We start from the raw sequence: 19,215 nt of genomic DNA, 5'->3' as shown, positions 1-19,215 counted from the left end.
TGCAAGTTTGGCTAGATTCTGCATTTATGGTCAAGCATGCATTTCTTGCAGTGTTTCCATATTTTTGTCCAATGTCTGTGTATGTCGATAAAGTAATTTGGAAGAAATTCATATAATTAACAATATCAGTAGATTACCACTATTTGTGATTCATTATTAGCATACCTTAAACAAACAGGTAGCAGTGTCTGCATTTAGTAGTTAATGTAGTTGTATACTGTGGTGCAAAAGTCTGTTACAGGTAATTAGCAGACAGGCAGGAAACAGAAAATCCACAGAAATTCAAAACCAAAGTACATGGGAATACATCATTAGCATATCTTCCTCCAATTTATTAGAATATTTGGACTCAGGGATGAAAATTCAGCATAGCTCTGATTATGCTAAACAGGTTTCGATTTCGCCAGTTTGTAGACAGCTAATAGTGTTTCGTGTAAAGTTACATAAATACTTCATCTGGAGAATTTGAGGGAAACAGCAGCTGAGTAGCTGAGTATTAGATGGGGAGGAACAGTGTCCCCTTTTCTTCCCAAAGTATTTGTTTTTCACCTAATATACATAACCATGTGTTAAGTAATTCCCATTAATCAGTATTGCTAAATTAGCAATACGCATAATTTGTTGTCAGTATGCTTTACAGCAGTAGCTTGCAGTGGCTTCTTCTGTTTCATAATGTATAACTTGACTTGTTTCACCTCCCAGCTAGTGCTTTTTCATGACAGGATTTATTAGACACACTGTGAATGGATGGACGCATAAAACACTTACAGAGAAATATGGATGAATCAACACCAACAAAAACTCTCAACCAGTTCAGTTCATTTCTCCTGATGAGTTTTATAAAATGTAATTCCACAAAAATTATTTCAAAGTTAAAATAAAAATCTAATCACTGGTAAATAGATTTCTTAATGAATAATATGAGAATGGAGTAATAAAATCAGTAACATGTTTACAGTTCAATTGACTAGACAACATTTGCTGGCCTATCAAAACTTTCTGACCTATGACCAGTGTATAAATAGAGAGAAACAACTGACACAAAGAATTATACATCAATTTTGCTCTTGTCAGTATTTGGCAAGTTATTTTAAAGACTAATTCTTGATCAAATACAATCTTTTTTCTGTAAGTACAGTCTGGTGAACAACTTGCAATATAGATTCCAAAAAGGCTAATTCCCAATATAATATTGCCACACTGCCTCATAGGCATGATATAATTTATAGTTCATGTGTAAACAAAGAAATACAGAAAACAAACTTTAAAATAAGGAAACTGTGTTAACAATACGCCAAGTGCAATATACAGGATGTAAGCAAGCTGCATCAAAATCTGTGCATGAAGCATGGAATGCATAAAACTGTGAAGTGAAAAGGATTGTTTGTGATCATGTCCCTGAAATAATTAATGGAAGACTTTTAAGGAACAGAACAATCTATCAGCTTCCTGTACATGCCACTGGCAAAAGTGAGGAAAGTAAACTGAGCAAGAAAGGAGAATGAAAAGACAACACAGCTGGTGATCCTAATTTAAACTAAAGGTATGTGATGCTGTAACTATGACTCCCAACTATCAAGTTGTGAATACACCCACTCTAAAAATTTATCACCATAATGTGCAATCCCTGTGTAATAATATCGATGAAATTAACATACTATTAACTGATGAAATAAAAGATATCTCATTGTTACGCATTTCTGAACACTGGCTTACCCCAGAATTAATTTAGAATATGAAAATAAATAGAGTCATTTTGTCATTCTACTACTGCAGGAAAAACAGCAAGAAGGGTGGGGTGGCAATGTACATAAAGGAAAATATAGATTTTACTACCCTACCTGACTTAACTAGAACAAATTTTGAAAAGGATTGTGAAATCCCAGCTATAAAAATTATTCAGTTCAACCTGTTTATTGCTACAATCTACAGATCACCATCTGTACATTTTGAACTTTTCTTAAACAGAATGGAGTCATTGCTAAACAAGGCAAATAAAATGGATTGTGAGTTGATGATCTGTGGTGACTTCAATATTTATTTCCTCACAAACAGTAGAAATGGAGAGGCCCTTGTGAATCTTGCATCAGCCTATAAGGAAGCAAAGGGGCTGTTTAGATCAATTTCTAGCTGAGAAAAGTTTACACAATACTTCACTAAAAATTTTCAGTGCCCATTTTAGTGATCATCTTGCTCAAATTTTAGGCTTAAAAATGAAAGGCAATATTATTAACAACGTGTCTTTAAGAACCACAAGCAGAAGGTACACTCACGATAATGTAAATTACTTCAACAGCATATTACAGAAAGAAAAATGGTCACAGGTTTACATAATTAATGATATCAATGAAAAATCCAACACTTTCAGTGATACGTTAACCCATTTCTTTCAAACTACCTTCTCACTGAATACTATAACCATAAGGGGGAATTCTAGAACAAATAGCTGGATCACAAGGGGAATAAGGTTTTCATGCTAGAAAAAAAGACAACTTCATGAAATGTGTAAATCAAAAAATTCCTCACTTGAAAGACACATTTACTATAAAAATTACTCGAAAATACTACTAAAATAAATAAGAGAGGCAAAAATAATGCATAATGACAAGTACATTTATAGGTCAGATAATAAAGTGTGGAGTGTTATAAAAAAAGATTCTAGAGAACACAGATCATCTTGCAGAAATATAACACTATCACAAAAAATAAAAAAAGTAACAAAACTCTTAAAAGTATCCAGTACTTTAAACAATTTTTTCACAAGTGTTACTGATAATATGAAACAATCAAAGTTACACAGGAGTACCCAAGGCAATGAATACAAAACAAGTGCTTGTAGGGGGCCAATGTACATCAATTCTGTTTCACAAGATGAAGTAGCTACTGCAATACAAGGACAAAAAAATTCCAACTCTGCAGACATTCATGGTGTCCCTTCAACAATCTTAAACAAGAGTTCATCAAACCTAATTGCATTACTTACACAGTTATGTGAATGCCCACTTCAGACAGGCATTTTCCCTGATTTATTGAAAACATTTAAAGTCATTCTAGTATATATAAACAGCGAGAAAGATACCATAAATAACTAGAGTCCATCACAATTTCCTCTTGCATTTCAAAAGTATTAGAAAATGTTCTGTACGACAAACTTATGAAATTTGTAAATAAAACCAATATACTATGCAATGAACAACATGGATTCAGAAATAAGAGGTCAGCAACAACTGCTATTTATTAGTGTATTAGTTTATTAGTGGTCCAAACAAGGGTGTGTTTATCCCATTGGTCTCTATCAATGATGAACTAGTTAGCAACAGTACTGAAATTAAATTAGTAGGACTTTGCCTGCAGAGGAATGTAAAAGGGACTCATAGTGAAGTATTAGAAAATGTTATGTAGGATGAACTTATGAAATTTGTAAATAAAACCAATATACTATGCAATGGACAACTTGGATTCAGAAATAAGAGGTCAACAACAACTGCTATTTATTAGTGTATCAGCTCCATATTAAGCCTGAGGGACAAGAAACAGGGATCAATAACAGTCTTTATTGACCTGTCAAAAGCTTTTGGCATGGTGAACCATGAGATTATGCTGTCAAATCTTGAAAAATATGGTATTCAAGTCTGTCCAACAACTGGATCAATTGCTTTCTGAGCAACCATAAGCAGGAAGTGTGCATCAAGCACACAAATATCCACCTAAAACTATATCTGAACACTTTTTTTTTTTTTTTTTGGTCATCAGTCTACTGACTGGTTTGATGCAGCCCACCACGAATTCCTTTCCTGTGCTAACCTCTTCATCTCAGAGTAGCACTTGCAACCTACGTCCTCAATTATTTGTTTGACGTATTCCAATCTCTGTCTTCCTCTACAGTTTTTGCCCTCTACAGCTCCCTCTAGTACCATGGAAGTCATTCCCTCATGTCTTAGCAGATGTCCTATCATGCTGTCCCTTCTCCTTATCAGTGTTTTCCACATATTCCTTTCCTCTCCAATTCTGCGCAGAACCTCCTCATTCCTTACCTTATCAGTCCACCTAATTTTCAACATTCGTCTATAGCACCACATCTCAAATGCTTCAATTCTCTTCTGTTCCGGTTTTCCCACAGTCCATGTTTCACTACCATACAATGCTGTACTCCAGACGTACATCCTCAGAAATTTCTTCCTCAAATTAAGGCTGGTATTTGATATTAGTAGACTTCTCTTGGCCAGAAATGCCTTTTTTGCCATAGCAAGTCTGCTTTTGATGTCCTCCTTGCTCCATCCGACATTGGTTATTTTACTGCCTAGGTAGCAGAATTCCTTAACTTCATTGACTTCGTGACCATCAATCCTGATGTTAAGTTTCTCGCTGTTCTCATTTCTACTACTTCTCATTACCTTCGCCTTTCTCCGATTTACTCTCAAACCATACTGTGTACTCATTAGACTGTTCATTCCATTCAGCAGATCATTTAATTCTTCTTCACTTTCACTCAGGATAGCAATGTCATCAGCGAATCGTATCATTGGTATTTTAATTCCACTCCTGAACCTTTCTTTTATTTCCACCATTGCTTCCTTGATGTACAGATTGAAGAGCAGGGGCGAAAGGCTACAGCCTTGTCTTACACCCTTCTTAATACGAGCACTTCGTTCTTGATCGTCCACTCTTATTATTCCCTCTTGGTTGTTGTACATATTGTATATGACCTGTCTCTCTCTATAGCTTATCCCTACTTTTTTCAGAATCTCGAAGAGCTTGCACCATTTTATATTGTCGAACGCTTTTTCCAGGTCGACAAATCCTATGAAAGTGTCTTGATTTTTCTTTAGCCTTGCTTCCATTATTAGCCGTAACGTCAGAATTGCCTCTCTCGTCCGTTTACTTTTCCTAAAACCAAACTGATTGTCACCTAGCGCATTCTCAATTTTCTTTTCCATTCTTCTGTATATTATTCTTGTAAGCAGCTTCGATGCATGAGCTGTTAAGCTGATTGTGCGATAATTCTCGCACTTGTCAGCTCTTGCCGTCTTCGGATTTGTGTGGATGATGCTTTTCCGAAAGTCAGATGGTATATCGCCAGACTCATATATTCTACACACCAAAGTGAATAGTCGTTTTGTTGCCACTTCCCCCAATGATTTTAGAAATTCTGATGGAATGTTATCTATCCCCTCTGCCTTATTTGACCGTAAGTCCTCCAAAGCTCTTTTAAATTCCGATTCTAATACTGGATCCCCTATCTATTCTAAATCGACTCCTGTTTCTTCTTCTATCACATCAGACAAATCTTCACCCTCATAGAGGCTTTCAATGTTTTCTTTCCACCTATCTGCTCTCTCCTCTGCATTTAACAGTGGAATTCCCATTGCACTCTTAATGTTACCACCGTTGCTTTTAATGTCACCAAAGGTTGTTTTGACTTTCCTGTATGCTGAGTCTGTCCTTCCGACAATCATATCTTTTTCGATGTCTTCACATTTTTCCTGCAGCCATTTCGTCTTAGCTTCCCTGCACTTCCTATTTATTTCATTCCTCAGCGACTTGTATTTCTGTATTCCTGATTTTCCCGGAACATGTTTGTACTTCCTCCTTCCATCAATCAACTGAAGTATTTCTTCTGTTACCCATGGTTTCTTCACAGCTACCTTCTTTGTACATATGTTTTCCTTCCCAACTTCTGTGATGGCCCTTTTTAGAGATGTCCATTCCTCTTCAACTGTACTGCCTACTGCACTATTCCTTATTGCTGTATCTATAGCGTTAGAGAACTTCAAACGTATCTCGTCATTCCTTAGTACTTCCGTATCCCACTTCCTTGCATATTGATTCTTCCAGACTAATGTCTTGAACTTCAGCCTACTCTTCATCACTACTATATTGCGATCTGAGTCTATATCTGCTCCTGGGAACGCCTTACAATCCAGTATCTGATTTCGGAATCTCTGTCTGATCATGATGTAATCTAATTGAAATCTTCCTGTATCTCCCAGCCTTTTCCAAGTATACCTCCTCCTCTTGTGATTCTTGAACAGGGTATTCGCTATTACTAGCTGAAACTTGTTACAGAACTCAATTAGTCTTTCTCCTCTTTCATTCCTTGTCCCAAGCCCATATTCTCCTGTAACCTTTTCTTCTACTCCTTCCCTTACAACTGCATTCCAGTCGCCCATGACTATTAGATTTTCGTCCCCCTTTACATACTGCATTACCCTTTCAATATCCTCATACGCTTTCTCTATCTGTTCATCTTCAGCTTGTGACGTCGGCATGTATACCTGAACTATCGTTGTCGGTGTTGGTCTGCTGTCGATTCTGATTAGAACAACCCGGTCACTGAACTGTTCACAGTAACACACCCTCTGTCCTACCTTCCTATTCATAAGTAATCCTACACCTGTTATATCATTTCCTGCTGCTGTTGATATTACCTGATACTCATCTGACCAGAAATCCTTGTCTTCCTTCCACTTCACTTCACTGACCCCTACTATATCTAGATTGAGCCTTTGCATTTCCCTTTTCAGATTTTCTAGTTTCCCTACCATGTTCAAGCTTCTGACATTCCACACCCCGATTCATAGAACATTATTCTTTCATTGATTATTCAATCTTTTTCTCATGGTAACCTCCCCCTTGGCAGTCCCCTCCCAGAGATCCGAATGGAGGACTATTCCGGAATCTTTTGCCAATGGAGAGATCATCACGACACTTCTTCAAATACAGGCCACATGTCCTGTGGATACACGTTACGTGTCTTTAATGCAGTGGTTTCCATTGCCTTCTGCATCCTCATGTCGTTGATCATTGCTGATTCTTCCGCCTTTAGGGGCAATTTCCCACCCCTAGCACAAGAGAGTGCCCTGAACCTCTATCCGCTCCTCCACCCTCTTTGACAAGGCCGTTGGCAGAATGAGGCTGACTTCTTATGCCAGAAGTCTTCGGCCGCCAATGCTGATTATTTATCAAAATTCAGGCAGTGGTGGGGATCGAACCCGGGACCGAAGACGTTTTTGATTATGAATCAAAGACGCTACGCCTAGACCACGGGTCTACCAGTTATCAGACTATAAACAAATTAAATATGGTGTACCCCAAGGATCAGTTATGGGACAACTTAGCAGTGGTGCACAGAATAATCAGCTTGGAATAAATAGAAAAAAACCATTGCAGTAAAATTTCACAGTGATCCAAACAAGGGCATGTTTATCCCATTGGTCTCTAACAATGATGAACTAGTTTGCAACAGTACTGAAACTAAATCTGTAGGACTTTGGCTGCAGAGGAATGTAAAATGGAATCATAGTGAATACCTTATTGCAGAACTGAGCAAGACACTAAAATCATTCTGTAGCGAGAAAACAGTAACGAATTCATTTTCACCTTAAATATGGAGTCACCTTCTGGGGAAACTCTAAAATGGCTAACAGCATTTTCAGACTACAAAAATGGCCCATTAGAATCATATTTGGGCACAAATCTAGAGTCTCTTGCACACTTCTGTTTAAGATATCTGGTATTCCCCCATTATCATTTGTATACATTATGGAAACCCTTATATTCTTTAAAATAAATGTAATAGGAAAGGAATGCAGCCTGAAAGAAAACTGTATATACATGATCACTTTACAGAAAAAAAAACAAAAATTTACATATAACTAAATCAACACATCTCTGTGTCAAAAAGGTACTTCCAACATGGGAGTTAAACTTTATAACACACTTTCTGAAAACATAAAAGCTATTTCTGAGGTCAAAACCTTTGGAAAATCTCCAAAGTCATATTTACAACACCACTGCTTTTACTTTATTGAAGAATATTTAAATTTATAAAGTGTGTTATATAGATACTTAATGCATGAAGTGTTTTACTATAACCTTAAATAAGTATGCCTAGAAATCACTTTCAGAACTGTACTTATAACTTGAATTGTCCAATGTCTTACACAAAAGATGTTTTTGTAGACAACAGGACCAATAAATACTATACCAAAACCAATACCAATACAATGACCAAGTTGGTCAGCTGCTGTGGTGGGTTGTGGACTACCTGGATTTTGGGAATTGTCCACCCAGGTGTGGATTGCAGTGGCATAGTGAATGGGTGCCTGTTAGATGAATGAGAATGAATGGAGAACTAATCATTTATTATTCCGAGTACATGTGTCGTGTTGCCCTACGATGCCAACACTCATGGGACACGAACCGCACATGCCCTGGCAGTGAAGGCACTGCAACTTGCCATTGCAGATGCCAATGGTACAGTAAGGCCTCTGACCCATCAGGAGAGGATCTATGAATCAGCTGTGCCTGTTAGAAGCCGTTAGCAGCCCCAGGTGAGGACAGCCAAGGCAGGCATGATCACATTAATGAACCCGTGCAGAAGTGGCAGCTCCCAACAGCAGAGTCCACCCATACAGCTGATGATGGATGAATGGCTGTGTGGCCCCAGATGGGAACCAGAGACCTCCAGGGTGGAAGATGGCAGCAGTTGAAGTAACCTGCCAGCTGGAGGACATAAGTCTACAGCATTGGATATGACACTATCAGCAGTGTCACAGCAAGCAATTGTGGAGTCTGAAGAGGGTTATTTACACTGGTTTGGGTGTACTTGTTTTGCTACTGCATCAGTTCTGATCACACAAGCCATAACAAGTCCATGGCTTGGATGTGAAGTGACTGGATCCTTATAGCTGCAATGGCTCTGCTTCCCTGTTGCATCAGTGATATTTCCATTCCGGCTGTGTCTTGCGATGTATAAGTGGCCGCCAAATGAAAATGAGACAGATGGAAAGAAACTAAGGAAGAAGTTTATTATTTCAAAAGTAACTGCCATATGTGTTACTATATTTACCCCACTGTGAGACTAGCTAGTCTATGTCTTCACGCAAAAATTTTTGCAGTTATGTATACTACCGAAATTGCACCCAGGCATCCACTTCTATGTCCAAAGTAAATAAATGGCCATGAATGTCTTTCTTCAGGGCTTCAAAAAGGACTACTGAATGGAGAGAGTGGGACTGTATGGAGGGATTTTAAGGGCTTCCCACAAAACCTTTGCATTGAAGTCAAAACAGCCTTGGCAGACCCACATGTTCCCAAAATTGTTTCAGATACAATACTGAAGTTTCACTTGGAAACCAATGTACATCCTCCATTAAGCCTACTCTCTCACCATGTGATTTACATTTTTGGAGTCCTGAAGAAAGACATTTGTGGCAATTGATTTGCTTCAGATGAAGAGGTGCACATCTGGGTACAATCATGATTTTGTAGGCAAGTGCAAACATTTTTTATGGTGGCATTGACCATCTTGTTTCACAGTGGGATAAATATATTAACAGTTATGGTGATAGCTTTTGGAATAATAAACAGTTTACTTAACTTTTAGGGTTCCATATCTCAATCAGTAAAAACAGAACCATTGTCGGATTACTTTGTTTTCCGTCCATCTGTCTGTCTGTCTAACTGTTATGAACCCTTTTTCTTAGGAATGGGCAGATGTATCAAGTTAAAATTTATGTCAGATATTGAAGCCAGTGTAAAACATTGAGATTCTTAAGTCAGTGGAGTGAAAAGACATGGCCATTTGTGTTACATATTTTAATACTCGTAAACTCACTCATGAAAACGTATAGGATACTTTCCGTTGACCTAGGATCATGAAATTTGTCAAGAAGCAAATTTTCACACTACAAGTAAAGGAAAAAATCCGAAAATTGTTAATTTGTAATTATATATCACAAAAACTATTTTTGTCATTTTTCATCCATCTGTCTGTTCATGTTTTAAAACCACTTTTCCTCTGGAACAGGTTGGTGTATCAAGTTCAGATTTATGTCTCTTACTAAAGTCTATGGTCCCTTTATGGTGTAAATAATTTAAGATTCTAAACGAATGCAATCAAAAGATGTGGTCATTATGTCACACATTTTGATACTTGCAAACTCACTCATCAAAACATATAGAGTATTTTTTTGCAGAAAGTAAGGTGTCACAGTACAAGTAACAAATCTGAAACTTGTTAAATTGTAATTATATCACATAAGGAAATATCTCCCCCCCATGAACCATGGACCTTGCTGTTGGTGGGGAGGCTTGCGTGCCTCAGCGATACAGATAGCCGTACCATAGGTGCAACCACAACGGAGGGGTATCTGTTGAGAGGCCAGACAAACGTGTGGATCCTGAAGAGGGGCAGCAGCCTTTTCAGTAGTTGCAAGGGCAACAGTCTGGATGATTGACTGATCTGGCCTTGTAACAATAACCAAAACGGCCTTGCTGTGCTGGTACTGCAAACGGCTGAAAGCAAGGGGAAACTACAGCCGTAATTTTTCCCGAGGGCATGCAGCTTTACTGTATGATTACATGATGATGGCGTCCTCTTGGGTAAAATATTCCGGAGGTAAAATAGTCCCCCATTCGGATCTCCGGGCGGGGACTACTCAAGAGGATGTCGTTATCAGGAGAAAGAAAACTGGCGTTCTACGAATCGGAGCGTGGAATGTCAGATCCCTTAATTGGGCAGGTAGGTTAGAAAATTTAAAAAGGGAAATGGATAGGTTGAAGTTAGATATAGTGGGAATTAGTGAAGTTCGGTGGCAGGAGGAACAAGACTTCTGGTCAGGTGACTACAGGGTTATAAACACAAAATCAAATAGGGGTAATGCAGGAGTAGATTTAATAATGAATAGGAAAATAGGAATGCGGGTAAGCTACTACAAACAGCATAGTGAACGCATTATTGTGGCCAAGATAGATATGAAGCCCACACCTACTACAGTAGTACAAGTTTATATGCCAACTAGCTCTGCAGATGCCGAAGAAATTGAAGAAATGTATGATGAAATTAAAGAAATTATTCAGATTGTGAAGGGAGACGAAAATTTAATAGTCATGGGTGACTGGAATTCGAGTGTAGGAAAAGGGAGAGAAGGAAACATAGTAGGTGAATATGGATTGGGGCTAAGAAATGAAAGAGGAAGCCGCCTGGTAGAATTTTGCACAGAGCACAACATAATCATAACTAACACTTGGTTTAAGAATCATGAAAGAAGGTTGTATACATGGAAGAACCCTGGAGATACTAAAAGGCATCAGATAGATTATATAATGGTAAGACAGAGATTTAGGAACCAGGTTTTAAATTGTAAGACATTTCCAGGGGCAGATGTGGACTCTGACCACAATCTATTGGTTATGACCTGTAGATTAAAACTGAAGAAACTGCAAAAAGGTGGGAATTTAAGGAGATGGGACCTGGATAAACTAAAAGAACCAGAGGTTGTACAGAGATTCAGGGAGAGCATAAGGGAGCAATTGACAGGAATGGGGGAAATAAATACAGTAGAAGAAGAATGGGTAGCTTTGAGGGATGAAGTAGTGAAGGCAGCAGAGGATCAAGTACGTAAAAAGACGAGAGCTAGTAGAAATCCTTGGGTAACAGAAGAAATATTGAATTTAATTGATGAAAGGAGAAAATATAAAAATATAAAAATTACCAAACTATCAGTTTAATAAGTCACAGCTGCAAAACACTAACACGAATTCTTTACAGACGAATGGAAAAACTGGTAGAAGCCAACCTCGGGGAAGATCAGTTTGGATTCCGTAGAAACACTGGAACACGTGAGGCAATACTGACCTTACGACTTATCTTAGAAGAAAGATTAAGGAAAGGCAAACCTACGTTTCTAGAGTTTGTAGACTTAGAGAAAGCTTTTGACAATGTTGACTGGAATACTCTCTTTCAAATTCTAGAGGTGGCAGGGGTAAAATACAGGGAGAGAAAGGCTATTTACAATTTGTACAGAAACCAGATGGCAGTTATAAGAGTCGAGGGACATGAAAGGGAAGCAGTGGTTGGGAAGGGAGTAAGACAGGGTTGTAGCCTCTCCCCGATGTTGTTCAATCTGTATATTGAGCAAGCAGTAAAGGAAACAAAAGAAAAATTCGGAGTAGGTATTAAAATTCATGGAGAAGAAATAAAAACTTTGAGGTTCGCCGATGACATTGTAATTCTGTCAGAGACAGCAAAGGACTTGGAAGAGCAGTTGAATGGAATGGACAGTGTCTTGAAAGGAGGATATAAGATGAACATCAACAAAAGCAAAACAAGGATAATGGAATGTAGTCTAATTAAGTCGGGTGATGCTGAGGGAATTAGATTAGGAAATGAGGCACTTAAAGTAGTAAAGGAGTTTTGCTATTTGGGGAGCAAAATAACTGATGATGGTTGAAGTAGAGAGGATATAAAATGTAGGCTGGCAATGGCAAGGAAAGCGTTTCTGAAGAAGAGAAATTTGTTAACATCCAGTATTGATTTAAGTGTCAGGAAGTCATTTCTGAAAGTATTTGTATGGAGTGTAGCCATGTATGGAAGTGAAACATGGACGATAAATGGTTTGGACAAGAAGAGAATAGAAGCTTTCGAAATGTGGTGCTACAGAAGAATGCTGAAGATTAGATGGGTAGATCACATAACTAATGAGGAAGTATTGAATAGGATTGGGGAAAAGAGAAGTTTGTGGCACAACTTGACCAGAAGAAGGGATCGGTTGGTAGGACATGTTCTGAGGCATCAAGGGATCACCAATTTAGTATTGGAGGGCAGCGTGGAGGGTAAAAATCGTAGAGGGAGACCAAGAGATGAATACACTAAGCAGATTCAGAAGGATGTAGGTTGCAGTAGGTACTGGGAGATGAAAAAGCTTGCACAGGATAGAGTAGCATGGAGAGCTTCATCAAACCAGTCTCAGGACTGAAGACCACAACAACAACAACAACAAGGAAATATCAGTTTGTTATCTGAATGTACACTGCATTCATCATACATCAGGTGAACATTACTGCCTGCAAACATAAAATGTAAGTCATAGTTAGGTTTTAGTCTAAATAAAAAACATTTTATTAAATCTTCTCTCTCTCTATAGATAAACTGAAGTCCACTGCTCGCTTCTTCTTGTATGTCTGAGCTAGCCTGAGGTAGAGATGTGTAGTTTATGAACTATTCTGGGAGAGGAACTGTTCAGAGTGGTCTTTGTTTTAGTGAACTACAGGTCATGTACTCCTCACTTCCCCTATCTATTGAAAGTTGGAATGCATACAAATGAATCTCACTTCTCTTGATACTGAATACACCTCACTCCTAGGATCAGTTCTGTACTGTACTGTGAACAGTGAATTGTGCAAACAGTGCCAGATTGGAAGACTGAAACAATTCTGTTAGTTCACTTAGCTCAGTTCAGTCTCCAGTATCTGTACCTAAATATTTCTTTCCTGTCTTAAGAATTAATTTTTGTGAACTACTAAATTAATTTTTTGAAAAAGAGCTATGAAACAGATACACATTCTTGGTGACAGTGAGAATACTTTAATATTCAGTGCTTCAGACTTCCCGAGTCAAGATTTTAATTGAAACTGAAAGCTCTCAGCCCATTTTGACAAAAAAAAAAAAAAAAATTCAATGTAAAAGAAAAAGAAAATAAAAGAAAATCTGTAAAAATACGCACACTGGTTTGTTCATGAAGGTTATCCAATTTTTGTAGGCAATAAAATTATAAAATTTTGTTTTTCATTTTATTAGTTTAAGAATTTTTCTAATTGTTCTTCTTTATTGATACTTTAACAGTAAAAATGAACTGTGCAGTTCTTTTGAACTAGCTCTGTGAACTAGTAACTAACTCAAAAGGTATAGTTCCATAGAAAGAGCTACTTTGCCCATCTCTAGTCTGAGGAACTACCGTAGAGATGTTGATATGGTCTTGGAATTCCTGGGACCAATATCTTGCCAGTATCAATATAGATTTGGGTGACCAAACATCCTGTTTTTAACGGGACTGTCCTTTTAATTGTTCCATTTCCCAGTGTCATGCAAAAGCCTTGTTTCTTCATAATCAGCAGTAAACTTCAATTTTTTGCTTAATTTTGTGTTTTTATTTATTTATGTGTCAATTTAGTGTCACAGACATAGTTTTTTTAAAATTTATTGAGTCTTGTGTTTTCTTGAATGCTACGATCGAATAGAGAAGTATTATTTCGGTCATGGGATGAGGAGAGATATGAACAGATTAGTTTTCATTATAATGTTCAGTGTCAGTGACTTACACATGAGCTTTGCAATTCATATCAACTATTTGCTAATGCAAAAATGGTGGACAGATGTAACAAGTTTTCATTAAATAACTTTATAGGGCTATCAATACTCAATTGTATTTGTAGTTATGAGTTAGCTGTTAACTGTTAGATGACATGAATTTGTAGTAGATGCAACTGGCACAGTGTCTTTGGACTGTTACAGACAACAATGAGAAGAAGGCAATAGTTTCAACACTGGCTTTGGCGAGCTTTGGCGAGCCTGCTTTAGTGCGCTCCATTGTCTGTTGTTTCCTGTGGGTGAAACTAGCTTATGACCATTAATATGGGAAAAGGAAGTGTTTTTCTCAAAAACTTTGAGAGAAGAGTTCCCTTTTCTGAAGGAAACCATGACTATGAAGTTAGAATATACAGTGTGTCATTCACTTTTTTCCATTGAATGTGGAGGACATGCTGATATAATGCAGCACATTAAGAAAGAGAAGCACCTGTTTGCAGTTTCTAGCAGCATAAATTTCTTTGTAAGTACAAATAAACTGCAAACAGAGGAACGTAGACTTATCACTGTGAAACAAAGGCTGTTTGTGCTCTGCACTGCAAAACACAATCATTCTTTCCTTTCAATGGACTGCACAGCTCTTCTCATCTGAGACCCATTTGAGAACAAATTCATGTGATCTGGGACAAAATGTGAGTCAATTTTAGTGAACGTTTTATCACCATATTGCAATGCATGAAGTTCAGTCAGAACTTAAAGATGCTAAGTATGTGCTGGTCAGACCTGAAATTATGGGGAAAATTTAAGTGTGTATGGAAAGGATAGGGAAATGGGAAAGGGAGGTGATGTATTTGTCTCAGTAGGCAAGAAACTCAGATCCACCAAGGTAGAAACTGAAACTGCATGTGAGGTTGTTTGAGCAAGACAAAGCATCGGGGTGGACATAAAATGAAAATGGGATCCATCTATCGCCCACCAGACTCACCTCCTGATGCAACTGAAAACTTTAGGGAAAACCTCAGTTCACTTGTACGTAAGTTCCCCAGTCATACTATAATTATTGGTGGAGACTTTAATCATTCAACAATTAATTGGGAAAATTACAGTTTTGTTAGTGGTGGGCATGATAAGACATCTTCTAAAACTTTACTAAATGCTTTCTCTGAAAACTACCTAAAACAGTTATGAACCCCACTCATGATGGAAATATATTGGATCTAATGGTAACAAATAGACCTGAACTCTTTGAGGATGTCCACATAGAAACTGGTATCAGTGACCACAACGCAGTTGTGGCACCAATGAGTGCCAAAGTACAAAGGACAACTAAAACAAGCAGAAAAATATATACGTTCAGTAAACTAGATAAAAAATCAATACTGTCTTACCTCAGTGAGGAACTTGAAATGCTCAGCACATGTCAGGAGCATGTAGAAGAACTCTGGGTGAAGTTTAAAAGAATAGTTAACATGTACTGGATAGAAAAAAAATGTGTACCCAGTTGAATAGTTCAAGATGGGAAGGAACGTTCATAGCATAGAAATATCTACAGAAATGGAGATTACTGCATAATAGGTGTAAAATAAAGTTTAGGGCTATAGATAGAGAGATTATGAGGGAAACGTATTTGCCTGTCAAGAAAGCAATGCATGATGTCTTCAATGACTACTATAGCAGAATACAGTGAATTGATCATTCACAGAACCCAAAGAAATTCTGGTCATATGTAAAGGCTGTTAGTGGTACCAAAGTTAGTGTCCAGTCCCTAGTGAATGAGACAGGAACAAACTGAGGGATGCAAAGCAAAAGCTGAAATGCTTAACTTCATTTTCAAATGTTCCTTTACAAAGGAAACCCCCAGGAAAATTGCCCCAATTTAATCCTTGTACCACTGAAAAGAGGAATGGAATAAGTATTTGAGTCAGTGAAGTTGAGAAACAGCAGATAAAATGGAACAAAGCTCCAGGCCTCGATGAAATCCCTGTCAGATTCTATACTGAACTTGTGGCTGAGTTTGCCTTATTTTGACTATAATCTATTGCAGATCCCTCAAACAAAAAACCATGCCCAGTTCTTGGAAAAAGGCACAGGCCACACCAGTCTACAAGAAGGGTACTAGAAGTGATACACAAAACTGCAGTCCAATATCCTTAAGATCAATTTATTACAGAATCTTATCACACATTCTGAGCTCAAACATAATGAGGTACTTGAACAGAATAGCCTCCTCAATGCCAACCAGCATGGATTTCAAAAACGTTGATCACATGAAACCCAACTCTTACTTTTCTCACATGACACAGTGAAAGCCTTGGATCAAGGCAGTCAAGCAGATACTGTATTTCTTGATGTCTGAAAATCGTTTGACTCAGTGCCACACCTACTCCACGAAATGTCCACCCACATTCTGCTAGACTGACAGAAAACACTAATGAGGAGTTGGGTTGAGAACTCATTCCTCACCCACCTTATTCACCTCATCTTGCACCATCAGATTTTCACCCTTTCCGCTCTCTATCGAACAATCTTCAAGGAACTTCCTTACTGGATGAAAATATGTTCTGAACATGGTTTGACAAGTTCTTCATCTCAAAAGCACATGGTTTCCACAGTCGCAGAATCAATAAGTTACCCCAGCTTAGCAGACTGTTGTAAATAGTGAAGGAGAATATATTATTGATGACTAAAGTCTCTGTTATGTGTATTTGTTGTGATTATTAAATTTATGGAAAAATGCTATGAGCTTATTATACTCCAACCTAATATATTCATTTCTTGGCCTCCCTCCATAATTTTACCCTCCACACTACTCCTAAATACTAAACTACATTGGTGATCCTTTGATTTCTCTTAATGCTGTGCCACGAACTTCTTTCCTTCCCAATTATATTAAGTACTTCCTCATTAGTTACATGATCTACTCGTATAGTCTTCATCATTTTTCTGTAGCATTACATTTCAAAAGTTTCTATCCTCATCTGAACAGTTTATTATCCACATTTAATTTCCATACAAGGCTACACTCCAGACAAATATCTTCAGAATATACTTCCTAATGCTTAAATCTATATTCAATGTTAACAAATTTCTTTTTACCAGGAACATTTTTCTTGTCACTGCCAGTTTACATTTTGTATCCTCTCCACTTCAGTTGTCTTCAGTTATTTTCTGCCCAAATAACAAAATTCATCTACTACTTTTACTACTCATTTCCTAATGTAAATGTAAAAAAATGATGATGTTCAAGACTGTAAGTGTTATTACAGGAAACTAAAGATTATTATTATTATTATTATTATTATTATTGTTGTTGTTGTTGTTATTATTCTTCTTCTTATTATCATTTTAAAAATGTACTGAGGACAAGTGATGCAGTTTAACTTGCAAATAAGCCACGTATTTCAAAGTGCTACAATGTACCATTTGTATGCTTATTAATTCTACTGTCTTGTAAATTAGACTCACCTCATATGCTTCCTTATGTAGTGGACCAATAATAGGGTTGGAAAGAGCATGAAGAACACGTGCAGAGGCATTTGAAGGGCCGGCACTCATCATGTACTTGTATGGGATAACCAGAGGTCTGCGGAGTCTGTCAGGTGGTGGTACTGTACACTCCATGGTGGAAACAAGTGGGACACTGTATGCTAGCTACTGGACTGAGTGCTCTACACGACAGCTGGGCAACTACTGCCCAGTTGTAGAAATACTGCCTGCTTATAGGCCAGCAGCATCATTGTCCTTGAGATAAGACCTGTTGTTTTCTGCCAAAGACATCCTTGCATGCTACAAGATTAGGATAAGGAACTTGTGAAATTTAATGCTGACATAGTGTTGATGTGTTCTCAATTATCTTAGGTACATGTACATCATCTACTCAGTTTTTATTAAGTGCCATCTCATCACAAAAGCCAACTGTATTTAAAAAGTGTAATATCATCAAATAGTCTGAATCTTTAGTATCTGCTATTCATTGCTAGCATCAGTTAGTGATCCTGGTAGAAACTTACCTCCAGTATAGCAGAAAAATAACAGTACATACAGTAATAAAATGAAAAAAAAAGAAATGAATTAATTCACAGGACTACTATAAGCTGTGTGCATGTGATGCATGCCTATGAGCTTAAACTATGATCAACATCAGCAGCACTTTAAAGTAAAAATATTTTGTTGTGAAAAATGTGAAATATTTCCTAAAAGTAGTAATTATTTATACAGAATCAACAGTTCTGGATTGTTAGCTACACTAACCAATGTAAATAAAATTGAATGGCTAAGAATAAATGGACCTTTTTAACATTTCTACAAAACAACTCTTTCCACTCTATGCAGCTGATTTTGAAAAGATAAAATCTGTGTGCATATGTTACAACTGAATCTGCTAAAAGTTTTTAAAAAAATTACCTTCAGGGTGAGCAATTTCCAATACTATGGATAAAAACACTTCAGTTGAATAACTATTCTAAAAATTTTAGAATAATATGTTCTTTCTTCACAGACAACAAAAAGATGTTAATTGTGGGAGGCTGAAAAGGCGAACAGGAGCAGATGACTCAGGTGCTGAGTTGTGAGGGAGCAGGGAGGCAAAGATGAATGAAAAGGTGTCAGAAACAGAGGAAGAGAGAGAGAGAGAGAGAGAGAGAGAGAGAGAGAGAGAGAGATAGAGAGAGAGAAAGGTTAGAGTTGGGGAGGGGGATGAAGTCACAAAGTTCCATGCTAGCTTCATGTCAGAGGTGAAGGGACAGAGTGAGAAACAGAACTGTATTTAAAGAAGTAGAACAAATAAAAAGAGTAATTCAGTTGAGGAACAGAAAGAGAATGGAAAGAGAAATGTGAAAAAGATAGAGAAAAAAGTATACAAACAAGTAATTATTAGAATTTCACAAGTACCACATATGAAAATTGGGTATGAGAGATACAAATAGAAGCTGGGGATGGAGGAGAGCAGTGCAGAATGAGAGGATATGCTGGAAACAAAGTTCACGTCTTAGTATGGGAGACTAATACTGTATATGTAAAGTGAGATGAAAGTCTAGTATCATAGGAGATTTTTTGCTGTTGCAGAGGAAGGAATAAAAAGAAGAGCTATGGAAGAAAATAAGCTCAGCAACAGGAATGAGAGAGGA

At 37.5% G+C, this 19,215-nt stretch overlaps 1 protein-coding gene across 1 annotated transcript in view; it reads right to left on the bottom strand.

Annotated features, from left to right (window-relative positions):
- The window catches only part of LOC124789951 (alanine--glyoxylate aminotransferase-like), a 113,641-nt gene extending 95,892 nt beyond the window's left edge, over window positions 1-17,749 (bottom strand). The window contains exon 1 of the mRNA XM_047257480.1: window positions 17,555-17,749. Coding sequence (XP_047113436.1) covers window positions 17,555-17,710 — 156 coding nt within the window. The 5' untranslated portion in view covers window positions 17,711-17,749. The remainder of the gene's footprint in view (window positions 1-17,554) is intronic.
- Window positions 17,750-19,215: the final 1,466 nt, after the last annotated feature.

Source organism: Schistocerca piceifrons, chromosome 3 (genome assembly GCF_021461385.2).
Source record: "Schistocerca piceifrons isolate TAMUIC-IGC-003096 chromosome 3, iqSchPice1.1, whole genome shotgun sequence".
Lineage (NCBI taxonomy): Eukaryota > Metazoa > Arthropoda > Insecta > Orthoptera > Acrididae > Schistocerca > Schistocerca piceifrons.
Note: the sequence above shows the minus strand (reverse complement) of the source record. Positions and strands in the feature narration are given on the sequence as shown.